Genomic DNA, 17,612 nt, shown 5'->3' on the forward strand with positions numbered 1-17,612 from the left:
CACACACACACACACACACACACACACACACACACACACACACACACTTTTGAATTGTTCTAAACAATCGATTCCCCCTACTATAACGGTGCTCCAGCAATTTCTGCCATCCTGCTCCAAGTGCAGATCACAATCTATAATTAAGGAGGAGAATTTTTTAAAGTGTCATCTGTACCATTTTCTTCATGACCATTTGTGTCAGATAGGATTTGCTCTACTTAGGGTTATGAGAAGAGGGGCAGACCAGGACAGTGTCGTGCTCCATTTCCAGACCAGTCGGATCCTAAAAACTAACTTTGCTTTGCAGCTAATGCCACTCCTATTAAGCTTCGACAAAATAGGCTGTCAGGAGTCTGCAGGGACTTCTTGCAGAGAGCAACACGCTCCACTTCATCTTTACCTAAAAACATCCAGCAGAGAAAGATATGACACGACAAAGATTTGCAGCTACTTGCAGAGCCACCATGCTCTGCCTCTGACAGGCCAGTTCCTTCACAGGCTGTCCTCATATAGATATCATCTCAACAATTAGTAGGCGAATGTTGTGACACTTTAAATGTATCTGTTATGCTAATTTTCATGTGGATTAACCAGGGGCTAAATTTAGTTTTTTGTGTCATTGGTATCAAAACTAGCACTGGGGGCGGACTTGTAATAATTATTGAATTTATTGAAGTTATGTTGTCAGCTTCCTGACTCGTGTAAAGAGAAAAAGAGTGTATTTGTGAATGAGATGATCAAAAAACAAACCTTAAATTTGACGAATTCTTCCTCCCGGGCACATAGTCAAGCGTCTGTTCATTGCAATCATCCACACGTCAGAGTTGTTCCACAGTAAACACAAGGAATTGGCACAATTTGGTGAAAAAAGAAGTTATAATAACCAGGAACAGGTTTGCCAGTTACCGGTTACTTTGCAGGTAAGGTGCACATAAGAGTATATATCTCTAACTGAAAGACATGGGATTAAAAAGCTCATTAATTATTCGTTTGAATGGCCGACAGGCATCTGTGATCCCTGCTTTCAGCAGCACATCAATCTAATTGAACCGAGTTGGCAGAGCTATGGTCTGAGGATTCAGGTCAAGGAGCAAAGGTCAGTGGTTTAGTGACCAGGGGGTCAAGTTCTCCTGGACAGAAGGCCGCCAGCAGGGGCTCAGTGAGAGGACAGAAGCAGTCGCACGTCAGTAGCCTTTTACTTATCCACCTCTAATATGATCCTAATAATCCTCATCTGACTGTAAACCTGTAAACCACGTGCAAGAAGAAGATAGAGATATCCGTTTCATCTATTGCATAACAACCGCATGACATGAGGTCTCATGACAATAAACATTATCGTGCTATTTATAGAAATGGCTGACCAACGTTGCGTAGCAGCTTTGAGAGTTTTCAGGGAATGTAAAAGCTGAGCGAGTGAGAAAGGACATAATGCAGCCAGAGAACGGAGACTTTCTCCATGTGTGATGATCACTGGCAGTGGGACACAGCGAGTAGGGGAGGAGCATGGCTGACATCTTTATCCGTACATGGCTCTTTTTTTTTTTTTTTTTACTATTTCCAAGCACCCCACATATCCGTGGATGAAACTGCAGCTATAGCTCCTGTTTCCATCTCGGGGGGAGGAGGGTGGAGGAAAGCTCTGCGTGGGGCGGCTCAGATCTGCTCACTCTGCTTGGGCCTCCTCCTCCTCCTCCTGCTGCTGCTGTAACCCACAATGAGCCTCCATTGTGAGGCTGATAAGCTGAGACCACGGAAAACTCTGTCCAACTCCTCTGTGTGTGCTACTAAAAACAGACCCGGGTGCATTGAGGGAACCAGAGACACGAGGGAGAGGTTACCACATGAGACAGTGTCGACATTTTGGGATGTCCGCAGCAGCGAGACTGCATTATATTTTCAAATGAAAGGGAGGGTTGGCGTCTTGGCTTTAAGCTACAATCAATCAGGCTGGCAGACACAAAGGGGATGCAGCCTGTAGTTGACATTTCATTGACCGCTGTTTGCTTTATAATATTTCTCCCCCCCCAAAACTTTTCCTCGGGGCAGCAGCCCAACATGGCAGCAGTGCCTCATGGGGTGGTCTCTGGCTATTGATTAGGAGGGCAGCCGTCCCTCAAAGCCTTCTTCTCTCGGGTCACGAGGTCAACGTAGAAAGAAAAGGAAACCGGGGGGAGGGGACCGGGAGGAGTCGCACGATCAGTAAATTAAACTTCTGTTCATCAGAGTTACGGGTGGATGGGTAAGAGAGTTTACGACAGAAGGCGGGGGGAGGAATTGTTTGGAGAAACTGTGAGAAACTTTACACTGAATCGCAGTTAACACCTCTTGTTTATAAGAACAAAAACATCTTTGAGGGGTTTTTTTTGTACGCGTGTGCCTATTGAGGTCAGAAGTTAATGACCTTACAACGGCGTTTAAAAATGTTATGCAATTTGCAAGAAATTGTGGTAGTGTATAAAACTGAAAAGGAGCTTGTTGGATGCCTGGATGTAAGGTCTGCCTCAGAAGACAAACTTTAGGGAGAAAAAGCCTCAGAGGATGAAACATCTCGGTAAAGAAGTTGGATTGTTGACATCAAGAATTGGAGTATTTATGCAGAAAATATGGGATTAGAAATTGAAATTTTAGGAGCAGTCTTCAAAATTTGTTTCATGAACAATACTGCATATATGTCTGTACAATATGTACATACATTTACTATAAACCAACTCAAGCATACAGTGGGAAGGACATAAGAAAACACATTTTTGGCACAACACAGAAAGTGGCTAATGTAATTTGGCTCGTCTTTGTCAGGTGCAGGAAATATGAATAGCCATTTGATGAACGCAGACGAGGCTCGACTTGTCAGCACAATAAAAGCTGCTTAGTTGTCATTCCTGCCAAACAGTTGATTGTTTTGAATCGCATTGTGTGAGGAAAGCTGGGAAACCCGCCAGCTGAAGACCTACAGGCACAAGTGAAAACCCGGGATCAGACAATGTGAAAAAAGGACTTAGGTTGTGACTGACCGTACATCTTTTAGCTATTACATGGGGCATTTCTATCACTTTGGTTTTGGATGGTTTATGTCTCCCTGCTCTAATGAAGTCAAAATATTTGAGACTTCCAGCTAGTAGGGTTAGTGTAAACACGAGTGTAAGCAATGCTGGATTTAAAATACAAATGTTTTATATTGAAGGAAATACATTGAAAACTTCTTTTAGAACTCAAAAATACGACCAATGAGTTATGGTGCATAACACCGAGTCTAAACTCAACCGGGCACCTTTAATATCTGGAGGGTTATATGATAATCTGCACACTGACAGGAAAAAGGAATATAATATATGTGGACTTTAGCCGTTTCCCAAAAATATTGGCTGCATTTTTCCACCACTTACAATTTGAATGCGAGTAAGATAACTTGATTAAAGTCTTAACATGCCTGTTGCAATAATGAGAGAGGGCCATATACTAGGCTCATAATCAAATAAGTGGAGTGGATGTATAAGCAGTGATATCCACATATCAGCAGTTGATTTGATGACTCACTAGTGTGCATTCGGTAGAAATTAAGTTCGACAACTTATTCCCACCTATCCATAAATATAAAGTAAGTGTAACCAGGAGCAGTCCCATATAGACTTGAGGAAACATCTTGAGCCTATTGAGGCTTCAACAGTGGAAGTGGATGGAGAACTTAGGACCACATAAAGCTCAGCTTCAGTTCCCAGAAGGTGAATTAGACTGGGACACCCGAGTCAAGTAAAAGCCACAGCCTGTGAAAAGATTGTCGTGGTCAGTCGGAGCTTTGACGCAGGAGGGAAAAAGTGAGCCGACGTGGCAGATGTCCCATTGTTTAAGAGAAAGCAGGAAAACAGAAACGGCGAAAGACTTCGCTTAAAGCATGTTTGCGTTCGTCTTAAAAAGCTTTCGCCACCGCGAGACACATAAACGGCTTAGATCCTGCAGATGAACGGGCTGAACACACTCCGGAGCAGATTAGAACAAGTCGACCAGATCAGAGCTTATAACCTCCGTCTTCACTTACTCCTGCGCTGACCTCATACCGTCCCATCCCCCAATCTCCTTCCCCTTAATCCAGCCCCACTGGGTGGCAGACAGCAGCATGGCCTGATGGCCGAACTGCATCTGTCTGCCTTCCTGTCTGTCCTGTGGGCCCCAGCAGAGGTTCAAAGCATTAAGAGTTGTCCAGAAAGTTGCCAAAATCTCTCCAAATCCCCCCCTCTCCCTTCCATTTCACTTTTCCAGCCCAGTTTTTAAATTCGGCGGTTTTGCTTTCTCTAATCACAGTCCAGTTCCATTAACACCCTGCACCTCCTACTAGAACCGTACAGCTGCACACTGGCTCTCATCCAGCTCATTACCCGGCACTCTGAATGACTCATTCACAGGTAGAACAGCCTCAGTCCGCATGTTAGAGTGGGTTTGATTTAATCAATGCAATTGAAGAAATTAAGTACCAGTGTGGGTTACAACCGGAGATGATTTACCCTTTGCAAAGTCCCACCCCTCAAACGCAGACTGGCCAATCAAATAACTAGATTTTCGGGCTGGTTTTGTAGATTTCAAGCTAGTCACGGTGTAATGTTGTAGAATAGTGACACTCGTTACCCGGAGAAGTTGAAAGGAGTTCAACAGCACTTCTATGCTACGCTAGCAACTGAAGGTTTACTGAATGTATACACATGCTGCTTTTACTTGATTGGTAACAGTGAATAAAGACCTATCCAGCTCTATGGGAACAGTGTTAATCGTCTTCTGTCTCGATCCCCAGGTGATGTGGTGGTTCACCTTTACACTGGGATGGAGCGTCTATCTTCATCTTTTTAGTTTTCACTGCTGAATCACTTTTACGTCCTGAATGCATCCTTCAACGTAACGTAGCTCTGACAGTTTGACGGAGTAGTAGCAGGGGGCGGGGCTTAGCGAAGGGTCAATTTGATCTGCTACAGTGACACTTCAATTGCAGCCTTTTTGTTTGGTTTAGGGATGCAAGGGGGTTGGTTCGGATTTTTGTTTTGAGGGAGAGGTGAGGGGTTGGGGGGGGGGCCTGCAGTAACGTCCTGGTGGCCTTTATGGCTACAACGAAAAGCACAGCAGGGAAGGTGAATCCTTGCTTGTGCTCAGCAGAGTATATTAAAACTGCCAAAAAGGGGTGAGCAGCCACAGATGGTTCCGTCAATAACCATTCACCCGCCCATGCAAATGCACAAACTCACTCCAGTGCCACACCACTGGGTGGAAACACACTACTGACACACGCACACAGTTTCAGAAGGAGGGGCAGTGAAGACAGATGGTAAGTGTGTGGATGGATGCCTGATGTGGAGATCCAGGGGGCTTTAGGATTCCGTTAGTCTTGCAACCTGTAACCTCAACACCTCTGAGAAGCTGTTAAAACGCAGCATCATAGAGTGCCAAAAATACATATCACGGCTGTTTAGATTAGCTGAAGGCCAGAAAGAGAAGACCTTGAGAAAAGTGAATGGCCCACAACAGTAGTGGTTCCCAAGTTGCCATTCACCTTAAGGCATCTCATTTACCCCGAAAGATTTCTGAATGCAGAGAGGCACTTCATCGGGTGGCTCCAGCTTGGTCTTAATAGGACAGAATTTGACCGTCACCAAAGGTCAGGTTATAGTGACAGCTCCTTTCAGCTCGGCTCACACACATAAACGCCTAATTGACAATATTTAATAATCAAGAGAGCAGAGGGGACCTAAGGACACCGGAGTCTGATGGCTTTTCTCAAAGTGTATTTATTCATAAAGATGGAAAAGACTGTTACAAAGCATTGGTTAGTACAATCAATCAATCAGTCAGTCAATGGATAGAACCAACTGATAACAAGTTTAAAGTTACTGATTGAGTAAAACGAAGCTGGTTTCAGCTTCTCTAATATCCTGCTTTTCTCTGTTTTATATATTTAAAAGTTGAATACCATCACAAGACATTCAAGGACACAGCTTTGGACTCGAGGAAGTTGCGATGTGCAGGTTTATTTTTAAGTCGATGATGACGTAATGAATCAGTTCATTCAAACCGGGAGGCAACCTCTGGTTCTGCCAAGTGAAGCCGATGCGGAAGTGTCTAAAAACGTGCATTCTCTCTACTGACCAGCAGGGGGCGACTCCTCCGGTTGCAAAAAGAAGTCAGATTGTATAGAAGTCTATGAGAAAATGACCCTACTTCTCACTTGATTTATTCCCTCAGTAAACATTGTAAACATGAGTTTTATGGTCTCAATCACTAGTTTCAAGTCTTCTTCAATACACACGATGTTCATTTAGTAAATTATGGTCCGGTTGCAAAAAAACAACGTGGCGACGACCGCAATCCAAGATGGAAAAATGCAAAATCGCTGAACTCCAGGCTTCAAAACAGCCGTCCACAAACCAATGGGTGACGTCACGATGACTACGCCCACTTCTTATTTACAGTCTATGATTCAAACAATAATTGGTCGAATAATCAATACTATAAGCAAAACAAAACATGAAACTTCTGATGTGAAACGGCTATTGGCTGTCGTTTCTGTAAAAAGCACTTTGCAAGTGTATTTATTCCACCGAGGAGACTATTTGTTTACGTATTTTAAAGTGTTCCTAGTTTATAATCCAGTAGTTTTTTTTCGGAAGAACCTTCTAGAGAGAAGGTGGCTTCGGCACACCACAATCTCCACATCATCACATGCTGAAGTCTGGTGACGAGCTGGATTTATTTCAGTAAAAAAAACATGAAAGACCGTTTCAGAGCAAAATTACAGTTTGCCTCTGCATGATCCCAATCCAGATCCAGATGGCCCATATGTGCGACATCTGGTGGGCTCTGATTTCAAACAGCAGTGAAGACAGGTCACAGGGGACCTCCTTTATGATGATCTGGGAGAGGACCCCTGACGGAGGTTCAAGGGGTCCTGCCACCAGAGCCACGACCCCCCGCACACCCCGGGCCACAAAAAGCAAGCCACAGCCTGACATCAAACCAACACTCTGCCCAAGAGAGAACACAGCAAGGTTGCTATGCTCTGATCCACCCGTCCACAGAGAATACCAATGTACCCACAACCTTCCCTTAGTCGGCTTTAAATTACTTAAATTGACTGCAACGATGTGCGCCATAAAGCACAAACAAATTCCACTGTCTTAACCCAATCTTCTTAATGTTTTTGTTTTTCCCAAAACAGGCTGAGTCTTGATGTAGATGCCGATTTTGGCAATTAGCAAAAATTGAATCCCCTTGCTACAGAGCTTTTGCAATAGAAGAAGAATTTCCTTGAATTGCCAGAATGACATCGATTTTCATTTAATCTGTGGGAGGTTTAAAAAAAAAAAAAAAAAAAAAGGTTGTTGGGGGTACTTAAGAAGTGGATGTCAGCTGAATGACAAGTTGGGTTTGAGAACAGTAGTGTCAGCCATCGTAGAACACTACATTAAAAACCTCACATCTACTGCTTTGAATAACAATGCATAAACAATAACAAAAAGCTGATTCTCAAAAAACTGGAAATGTTGTGTGTAAATCTGCATAATGCAGGATGATGGCAAATGTTATGCAAGATGAGCCCCAACTGGCCGCCAGATATTTGACTAAATATTGTGAGAATGTATACACATTTTTCAAACTGTGAGACAGCGAGGATGCAGGCCAAAAAGATCAAAAAACATCAGCTCCGGCTGTTTTCTGGGCCGCTTGTTGTTCTACTTCTTGAGTAATCAATGTCTGTTCACCACAATCTGCCTCTGGCTATCACAGCTACTATGCAGATGTGATCCCACTCATTATCACTGCAGACTCTTTCTTAACTCATAAAACACTTCACAGCTGCAAAATCAGGAGCAGCTCCGAAACAGAATACTTGATGTTGACTGAATGCACTTTCTTCCGCCGCTAACTCTGGCAGCTATTGTTCCAGAACAAACGGGGTCTGCATCTGCAGGAGTCATCCGACCTGCTAAAGGCGGGCCATTGTTATGCTCGACATGAAGCATACATTTTGTAGAGATTCTCCAGTAGGTCTGAATATGCTTTGGTGTGAATATATCCAACATGATGTCTCTCCGTGGTTAATTGCGGTGAGCTGAGTGCGATAGGCTGTCAATGCTAAATGCAACACAAAAGATGAACCTCGGGCACACTCACAAATGTCTTAGTCGAAAAAAATTAAATGCGATTGATAAGAAATAAAGCAACTGTCAAACTGAATAACCGCAAGCTATTTGCAATGCAAAAAGAACAAGTACGGTAAATTATGTAAATAGCTAGACACAACCTGAGGATTAAAAAAATATATATATATATATGCTCACAGGAATATTTACAATGCATGACAAGCCTCAGTACATAACCCTCAGAATTCAATTCTGCATCTTCAACAAAACAACACGGCGTAACATTGATTCACCGAGGCTCCGGCGGCCCTTTTCTAGCAACAGCTTTTCTCAGTAGCATCAGGTCGCTGTTATCGCCCCGCTGGGTTCTGCATGACAAATGGGAGGCTTCGTCATCTCTTGGTCAGCATCCCCTGTGACTGAGCATCCTCCTCCATCACAGGCCCAAACCCCGTAGTCATTGTCAAAGGGTGCTGAACATTCCTTGCAAATGAGAGCTTGTGCTCAACTACATGCAATCTTGTAATTCCTCAAGCAGCACTGGTGCCCTTTCTTCTCTAGCCCCCCACCCGACCCCAGCTAACCTACCCTCTTTCTCTGGATTTAAGGTTGCATACAGAGGACATGAATAGGTGGTATTTCACCATGCTGAAGAACAGAGCTGGTTGGCTGGGGGCCAAATCCCCACGGTTACCCAGAAGCCTCTTTCCTGTGCTGGTCTGTCTGGGAATAAACTAAATCTGCTCTGCCTGCATGGGGGGGCACGCTTGTAGGAGACGAGATAAGTTAGGGTGGCATCATTACGCAGTCTTGCACTCCTCTAAATCACACATAGCAGTGTTATGCTTCAGGGTGAAGTCTGTATAAACAGAAAAGGACATAGACAGGTAAATACAAATGACCCCACGCACAATCTAACTGCTCTTCTGAAGTGCCCCTGAGCAACACACTGAATCTTAATACAGGTGTGCTGTCTGAACATGTGCTCTGCCCGTCCTCGGTCTCATTACCACGCTGTAATGCTGTGGGAACCGCGCAGTAACTCTGATAGTAACAGGTTGTTAAACACGTTAACACAATAAAATGCGCCAGACCAAGAAGTGGCAGTAAAACGGTCTGAGCGGGAAAAGAAGATTGTAACCCGATTGGACATCCGACTAGAAGCTAGTAGATTTCTTGATAGGCTTCATGTGTGAAACATGGTGATCTCCTCTATGAGCTTTCACGTGCAAAGCTGCAAAACAAAAGACTACAGGCCACTCCTGAACTCAGTCACCTAATGCTAATTTAAATTCACACCCTTGCAATGCTCACATAAATAACGTTACCACTATATTGTTTTTGGCCCGTGAAGTAATTCTACAGAAATCCAATTTATATGAAGATATGTCCGTGTTAAACACATGATTGTTCGCCGTGCAGTAGACACCAATACTAAGTCACACACTGCTAACTTTATTTCTATTGAACACACCACATCACTGGCTACGACTCATGCAGGTAATCTAACATTAGCCTTTTCCCAATTAATCTTCCTGCGGCTCCGACGAGCATTTCCCAGAGAAGCACTCACTCTGCCTTACCTTTGACTTGACTCTCGTAATCCGCGATGATTTCTTTATCCTTTTTGAACCTCGACGTGGACATTTTTCTGTCTTTTTCCGTCCGAAGCTTGTTGTAAACTTCTTGAGGAAAAAAAAAAACTGTCAACCAGCGAGGAGTCTTACAGCAGCGGTCGCATCCCACACAGGACGAGAAAAAAGAATGAAGGCGAGGGAAAGAAGAGGCGCGACACAAAATGACACTTTGTTGCAGTTTAACTCTGCAACAAGCTCCACTTAAAGACAGAGTGTTAGGTGTTCCTCTTCTCTCTGGATAAACGGTGGAATTAAAGCGGGGCCAATGCGCAATGCTGCTCCAACCAATGAATCCTCTCAAGTAACAGAGCAGTCGGTGCGGGCGGCGCAACAGCGCTGCCGCTAATACCACAGAAGAAGAAGAAAAAAGACAAGCACGCAAGTTTCAGGGTCTCCGTGACGGGTTTCCACGGGTCTCTGCAAAGTAGTGGCAGCGATCCACCCGGAGGTCTTTAAAGTCGCTCTCAGTCGTGCGGGTGTGTGCTTGTTGGTAGCGGTTTCCAGTTTGGGACCCATATACACACTCACCTCCCCCCTTGTTCGCTCTCCCTCGACGGTTTCTCTCCCCCCCCTCCCTAACTCCCAGCAGGCTCAGAGGCAGACAGGGCCGGCCGACTGCAGCACACAGCAGCTGGAGTCAAGCAGGGAGAGGAGAGGAAGGAGAGGGAGGGATCTGCACGCACATAGAGCTAGTGGACACCAGTGGACTGACACCCCTGCCCCCAAATATAAAGTTGTGTTTATGTATCCATACAACAGTTGGAACCGATTAAAACGTAGCAAAGTATACGTTATGATTCTCCTTAGTATTACTTGTAATGAAAACCAAATTATTTATTTATTTATGTCTTCATACAAACAAATACCCAAGCTTACATGTGGCATTCCAACTAAATTCACATAATGACAGTAAGGATTTTGCAGTTGCTTTTGCCCTTAATCAATCCAAAGAAAAATCACAAACACAGGATCATTTTTTTCAAATAAACGGATATCCAGCAATAAATAAGGGCCCACAGCAGCAGAGGGCCTCTAAACATCCAGGTAAAACATACTCAGGGGGCCCGTATTTCCTGGATACACCCATGCACTCATGCACACAGGTAAGCCAATATAGCTAATATATTATTCATGTATTTTTATTGTTAAGAAGTTATTCATCATATAGTCGAAAAAGACAATAATTAGTCAAATGCAGATTAGATACATTGTCTTTGTATAAGTTTAACAAAGATTCCCCCATGCTTTTTCTCATTTATTTATGCCCAACTTCAAAAAGCCTTTACCTTCATCTGAGATCATTGTAGCCACTAAAAACTACCTGGACCACAGCGCCATCTGCAGTGTATAAAAAATAAATGCACAGGACAAGCACATCCACTCATTTCTCTTCAAGACAACACTCCAATTTATTGGCTTGCAATGTCAAAAAAATAAAATAATATCCATGCAGCACACCACTAAAATAAACAGAACAAAGAAGAAAGTCCTTTGTTATGTTTTGATCAGAACATTGTCACATGCCACAGCAACAACATCCATTTTCAAGTGGCTTACAAAATAAGAGCTCTAAGCACCATTTTCAAATGAGGCCTAAAAACACATAACATCTCATTTTTACTCCTTGTTTAGTGTTTTTTAAAAATCACAATATTAAGTGTGTACAAACAGATATAAAACATGGTTGAAATAATCTTTGAAATAATGATCTTTCAAAATGCAAAGGCAGTATAATTTAGTATTTCTAAACACCTGGACATTCCACCATTGTAAACATTAACATAATAAACATGACCCATGACACTAATGTCATGGGGCCCTTTAATGACTAGTAATGGCAGCTTTACAACACACACAAATGGTTTTATAATAACCCGCACATGAATATTACACTGAACATCATCAGGCTCACAACACCAGTAGTATGTCACATTTATCCACCAACCACAAAATAAATTAAACCAATATCGAACGTCTACTCCTGTATACCTTTTAAATGTTTGTTTGTGAAACGCTCCCGTCAGCCGCTTTTGAAGAAAGTCTCCTCGATGACCTCAGTGAACCTCTCCTTCATCTGCTGACGGAAGCTGGCGTACCACTCCAGCAGCCTCCTCCTCCTGTCCACCCTCTGCTCCTGGCTCATCCCTCTCTCCCTCTCCAAGATGGCCGGCAGTTCTTTCCAGTCACTGATGAAGATGAAGGGTGCTCCTGCAGCTTTGAGCAGACGCAGTGGGGAGCTGGACCCGGCCACGCAGCTCCCCGGTGTCAGTACATCTTCCACCACGGGCACCGAGCCGTAGGAGCACGCCTCGTAGATGCGGTAGCACTCCGTGTTGATTCCGACTGGGCAGAGAGTGAGCTCGCTCTGAGCCAGAGCTGTCTGATAGCCTCTCAAGCTTTCCGCTGTCTCCTGAGGGAGCCACCTGAGGCAAGAATAAGTGTAGTTAATGTGCTAAATATATCGCAGCACTCTTCCAATCAGATGATTCCTATTGTAGATATCTCACCTCAACCACATTTATATTCAATATGTAAAATTCTACATTTAAAATGTCTAAAGACATAAAAAGGTAGCTACCGATAACACCAGGGTTCCCTGGCAACATTAAGAACCAACAAAACTCTTCTCAAACTGCATTACGTACCACATACAGGAAGTCAGAGAATTGTATTTTTACCGATGCCCTCTGTGTGCGCAGCAGCCCCTAAAATGTATGGGTAAAGTTTGCAAACTACTTACATTTAAGTAAAACATATAACACAATTCCAGTATAAGTGATGGCAAACAAAATCCACAGTCCACATTTCTGTGCAAAAATGAATTCTTAAGTTTAATAATATAAAGTCTAACCTCTTCAGCCTCTGTGATGTATTACTTTAAAGGGAGAGTTCACCTCAATATCTAAAATACATATTTTTCCTCTTACCTGTAGTGCTGTTTATCAATCTAGATTGTTTTGGTGTGAGCTGCCTGGTTTTAGAAATATTGGCCGTAGAGATGTCGGCCATCTCTCCAATATAATGGAACTAGACACAAAATACATTTGAAAAACTCAGCAGCAATGTCTCTTTCCAGAAATCATGACCGGGTAACTCAAGACCTTGTTGTGAGCGGTTTCATGTAAGAACTACAGTTGAAAGAAAATAGTTTCTACATGAAACTGCTCACAACAAGGCCTGTGGATTTACATTGTACATAGTACTTAAATGTTAATATTTATGCTTTGTTTCCCTGTTCTACTTTGTTGTCTTTGATGTCCTTGTTTTTATATTTCTCTTGTTTATTGTATATTCTATGTATGTATGTACGATGAGAGTCAAATTCCATGTATGAGCACGCATACAAGGCCAATAAAGCTGATTCTGATTCTGATTATCTTGAGTTACCAGGTCATGATTTCTCGAAAGAGACATTGCTTTTGAGATTTTCAAATGTATTTTTTGGGGCGCGTTAAGCACCACCAGCCAAGTGACATATAGTACCATTATATTCGAGAGAAGGCGGCAGAGTTTTACAAAATTAGGCAACTTGAACCAAAACAATCTAGACTGATTTAATCTCCTTGAATTTCACCAGAAAAGACCTTGAAAATAATGTCAAAGCCCTTGAATTTGATGTCTCAGTAAACGGGAGAACCCCAATGACTGTTAGCTAAAACAGTTGTATCATAAATAATAGAAATTATTTGTTATGTTTAAAAAGATACAAAAGAAATGTCTCAGTGAAAGGTTCTTGTTATTCTCAATATCAATCTTTTTTTTAAAAACAAGTCAATAAACAAGCAACATAGTCATTTAAAGAAAATAGAAAAAGTGAGCTCTGTCATATCAGTCCTAAACAATGACTTACTTCTCCCTGGCAGTGGTGATGCATTCGTTATCCAGGCCAGATTGTTTCAGCACCTGCATAAGAGTTTCTCTGGAGGAATTTTTGTAAACAGTTCCTAGGAAATTGCAGAGGTATGGCCTGTTGGAGGTAATCAGTTGGGCATTAGGCCTGATCATAGGAAACTGCCTGTATCTGCACAGAGACAAGCAAAACAGAGCAATGTGTTAGACAAAGCTATTCATTTGAAAGTACAACCCGCAGTTTAATGTACTGATATTGAGTACACATACACTCACACACTGACACACACGAGTAAGAAATGACATACGTGGCGACACCAAGAGGCCACTGGAAGACATCCTTGTCGTTAACCCAGGGGCTGTCGTACACTAGAAACAGCAAGTCCACAAATCCACCATTTCTCTTTAGGTATGGGGCAATGAAGTCGTTGTTGCAGTGCTCATTCCCCAGGAGGACCACAGCCACGTTTGACACTGTATGGGAATGTACCAGAGCTTGGACATGCTCCAGCCACCGTGTGGAGTAAGAGACCTTCTGCTGCTCGCGGCCATTCAGAACCAGAACCAGGCTGTTCATATCCAGAGGGACATGACCCTGGACCACAGCAGGACCTGTGTAGAAACTAAAGATGGAGAGGCAAGAGGGGAGGGAAAACAAGTCAATTTGATAGTTGTGTCTTAAGTGGTTTGTATATGATGTGGTGTGTTTCACAGAGACCCAAAAGCAGATCAAATGCTTGGATTTGGCAGTTGTTAAGTCTCCCATGTTTGACTTGTTACCTGAAATCAATCTTTCCTGACTGCAGTTCTCCCTCTCGCCATTGTGCGATCTTGTCAGTAGGGTTGAGGGGTCCCTCTAAAATATGTTCCCAAAGGTAAATCCCTGAGGAGAAGAGAAGCGTTCACAGCCATTTACTACCAGATTTCAAATGTCAACTTGTGCAGAGCCATTATGTTGTATTATTGTCTTCTGCAGAAGAGCATCAATGTAGTTTGTATCTGTCTCTATGTCTGTACACTCTGTACACTCCTGGTATCATCAGGTGTATATACTGTAGTTACTGTCACTTCAACCATCATAGTGGTATACCTCTCTCTAATGCAAGAATTTTGTCTCAAGTAAGGAAGAATTATGATTTAGAGGGATTTTTTTAACAACCTTTCAAAACATGTTTGATACATAGTTGAATTTGGTGTTTGGTGCGCTGATAGCTACGCTCTTAATCTGGTTTATTTTATTTTATTTAAACTCTGATCTACACCAATATGATTAATCTACTACTATATATAATTTACTTTTGCCCCCCCCAAAATTTGCTTTGAAAAATCTTTTTGATTCTAGACATTAAGACAATTAAAATATCATTTATATTTTACTTAATAACATTGTTTACATTTTTTTTAAAGATCTATTTTATCAATCGCATGTAAAATACAATTTCCCCTTTCTAAACACTGTTCACACTGTTCACCAAGTATCTTCCTGCCCTCTGCAATTACACTGCAACTGTGGTATAATAATAACATCCAGATTCTCAGTTATTTCATAGATAAATTCAATTAAATACATGTAATAACAAATGTAATAATTTTCAATAATACATATTATTTTCAATGTTCATTCAACTTCTCTACATCCACACCACGTACAAAATAATACTATTTTGGTTGTTCGCATCATATAAGATCAGTGATGTTTATCAATGCATGACTGCACAATGTGAGTTAGAAATGTTGGCCATGTTGCAGGTGCTACTGACATAAGGCCAAAACTGTCAGAGGGACCCAGAGGTTTTCTCCTCTGGCTGTCAGACTTGCTGCCGGTTTTCATCACACAACTCTAACTCTAACTCTTTTATATGATGTTCAGTTTGTATTCTGTATTCCTTTATACATAACACTCAGACTGTACTGTCTATTTGTTATGTTGTATTGCCTCGTTTCTGTATTTCTTGCCCCTCATCTTCAGTGAGGTATAACATTCTGTTCCACAGAATAATTGAATAAATGACAATAAAAATGTTGAAATTAACACAACCAGAGGCCAATGAAAAGCATCAATCAGAAGACTTGAAAAACAACATTTTCAAATTTGTATCTAATTCAATAAAAAGGGAAACTGTTTTTTAAATCATCTGTAGTTGTAAGAATCAAAATGGCACTGTGATGTCACACAATTGTCATTTCACGCCCAAATCCCACCACAGACCTTCTCTGCAGGCTGTGACAGACAGATTATATAATACCACGACTTACCTATGGCAGCTTTACCCCAGATTTGTACCCTGTATCTTTTGGGTTTGTTCTTGTCAATTCGACCCAGGTGCTGTTTGAAAGCCTCCCTCTTTTTGGTCAGAGCAGAGTTGTAGTCCACCTGTTCATCCTCCCACGGATTCCAATCACGAGCTAGGAATGGAGCAACAGCACCGCCATCTCTTACGCCACCTGCAAACACAACACACAATTTACATTATAGCTTATAGGCACACATTTCCTCCATCTTAGTTACTATAAGAACGGAACGAGGTTCTAACAGTGTATTTGCAATCGGGACTAGATAACGGTTACGGTTAAGTGTAATTACCCGAGAGTGCCCCCGTCTCTTTCTTCACCACCCTGTGAACACGGGAGATGACTTTGGTGCTGAAGAAGACATTATATGCAGCATAGAGTGAAAATGCCACATATGCAAAAATAATTAGCAGGAATAGCTTTCTTTTTGGTATTTTCATTTTTATTTTATTTTACTCTCTCAAGTTACCATTGTGTAGCCCCTCTCCATATTTTGTGTGAGGACCCTTGTTTACATCATGAGGACCCCTGGATACAGCTGCCTTAGAAAAATGCCTGTACCGAAACAAACGTTATTTTAAATGATTATAGGATTTCAACCATGTTAGTCAAAACTGTTGCTATATGTCAACACTGAATATATAACATGTAATGGTGGCTTCATTTAATACATCTAAAATAATAGAATTACTCGATATATAAGATAAAAACGAAAGGGACACTTCGGTCAGACCGTACTTAATGCGGAACGTTGAGAGGGCGGAGGGAGTTTCTGGTAAAGCACATCAGCGAGGTGCACGTCAGATTTTTACTCGCAAGGTCGGGTCGTGTCCACAGTTTCGACGTGGGAGTCCCTTATTCTGGGCAAAGATGATGTCCATGTCCGCTCGTGCCGGGGCTCTTTCCCCTTACTTGCAGGCAACAAAACAGACAGTTAAAAGCCTGCGGTCCTCTGCTGCCAAGGACTTGGTGCCTTCTGCTGGTAAGGCCGACTTGTGGCTATATGACGTTGGATGTAACGGGCGGAGTTTGCGGTGGTGCTGATGTGACGATGCAACGTAATATACTGACTTCATACTGATTAATTAACATGTTCATTTTAACAGCGTGTACATTTTATGCTTCTCTATTTTATTGCCGTTCATGTCTCCAGACTAACGCTAGTACTAATAACTTGCTCTGACCAGCTTTAAAAAAAAAAGGTCACTCTGGTTTCATATCTATAACGATTAATGCTTCGGGATCCAATATATTAATCAGTATACATTTAATCCCAAATGTTTCTTTATAAATGTCCTTCTCATTCAAATCATGATCAATTAATCTAGTCATTATTATATCTACTAGTAATTGAGCCTTAAATAGGAGGACACAGTGTGACAGAGAAGCATTACTTTAAATGTTGTTTTGTAAGATACCAAATATTTTACAATTTGCCCATTAACTGCTCGTGCCTTTTAAAAACTACATCTTGTGTTTCTTCTCCAGCTCCTGGGGGGATCCGCCTGGCCCATACAGATATCAAGATTCCTGACTTTACAGACTACCGTCGCCCCGAGGTTACGGACCCCAACAAGTCCTCCCAGGAGAGCAGCGAGGCGAGAAGGTCCTTCTCTTACCTCGTCACTGGAGCGACCACTGTGGTTGGTGTGTATGCCGCCAAGACGGTGGTCACCCAGTTTGTCTCCTCAATGAGCGCATCAGCAGATGTCCT

General features: G+C 42.3%; 3 protein-coding genes across 5 annotated transcripts in view; 1 reads left to right on the forward strand and 2 right to left on the reverse strand.

The window, feature by feature from the left end:
• Positions 1 to 10,398, reverse strand: part of srgap1a (SLIT-ROBO Rho GTPase activating protein 1a) — a 73,259-nt gene extending 62,861 nt beyond the window's left edge. For 2 of the 3 annotated variants that reach the window (XM_031863888.1, XM_031863897.1), the window contains exon 1: positions 9,704 to 10,397. In XM_031863888.1, the coding sequence (XP_031719748.1) occupies positions 9,704 to 9,767 (64 nt within the window). In that variant the 5' untranslated portion in view covers positions 9,768 to 10,397. Of the gene's footprint in view, positions 1 to 9,703 lie in introns of all 3 variants that reach the window. The other variant, XM_031863907.1, reaches the window with a different exon arrangement.
• A 476-nt stretch (positions 10,399 to 10,874) lies between these two features.
• rxylt1 (ribitol xylosyltransferase 1) lies at positions 10,875 to 16,379 on the reverse strand. Its single transcript, XM_031864419.1, has 6 exons — positions 16,191 to 16,379; positions 15,863 to 16,051; positions 14,387 to 14,489; positions 13,915 to 14,229; positions 13,608 to 13,778; positions 10,875 to 12,180 (listed from the first exon to the last, which is right to left on the reverse strand). Exons 1-6 carry the CDS (start codon positions 16,336 to 16,338, stop codon positions 11,778 to 11,780), a joined length of 1,329 nt encoding a protein of 442 aa, XP_031720279.1. The 5' UTR covers positions 16,339 to 16,379; the 3' UTR covers positions 10,875 to 11,777.
• A 290-nt stretch (positions 16,380 to 16,669) lies between these two features.
• The window catches only part of LOC116389247 (cytochrome b-c1 complex subunit Rieske, mitochondrial-like), a 40,964-nt gene continuing 40,021 nt past the window's right edge, over positions 16,670 to 17,612 (forward strand). Inside the window, exons 1-2 of the mRNA XM_031857796.1 lie at positions 16,670 to 16,880; positions 17,387 to 17,607. Coding sequence (XP_031713656.1) covers positions 16,769 to 16,880; positions 17,387 to 17,607 — 333 coding nt within the window. The 5' untranslated portion in view covers positions 16,670 to 16,768. The remainder of the gene's footprint in view (positions 16,881 to 17,386; positions 17,608 to 17,612) is intronic.

This window comes from Anarrhichthys ocellatus, unplaced genomic scaffold (genome assembly GCF_004355925.1).
Source record: "Anarrhichthys ocellatus isolate YVR2014 unplaced genomic scaffold, GSC_Weel_1.0 scaffold2, whole genome shotgun sequence".
Lineage (NCBI taxonomy): Eukaryota > Metazoa > Chordata > Actinopteri > Perciformes > Anarhichadidae > Anarrhichthys > Anarrhichthys ocellatus.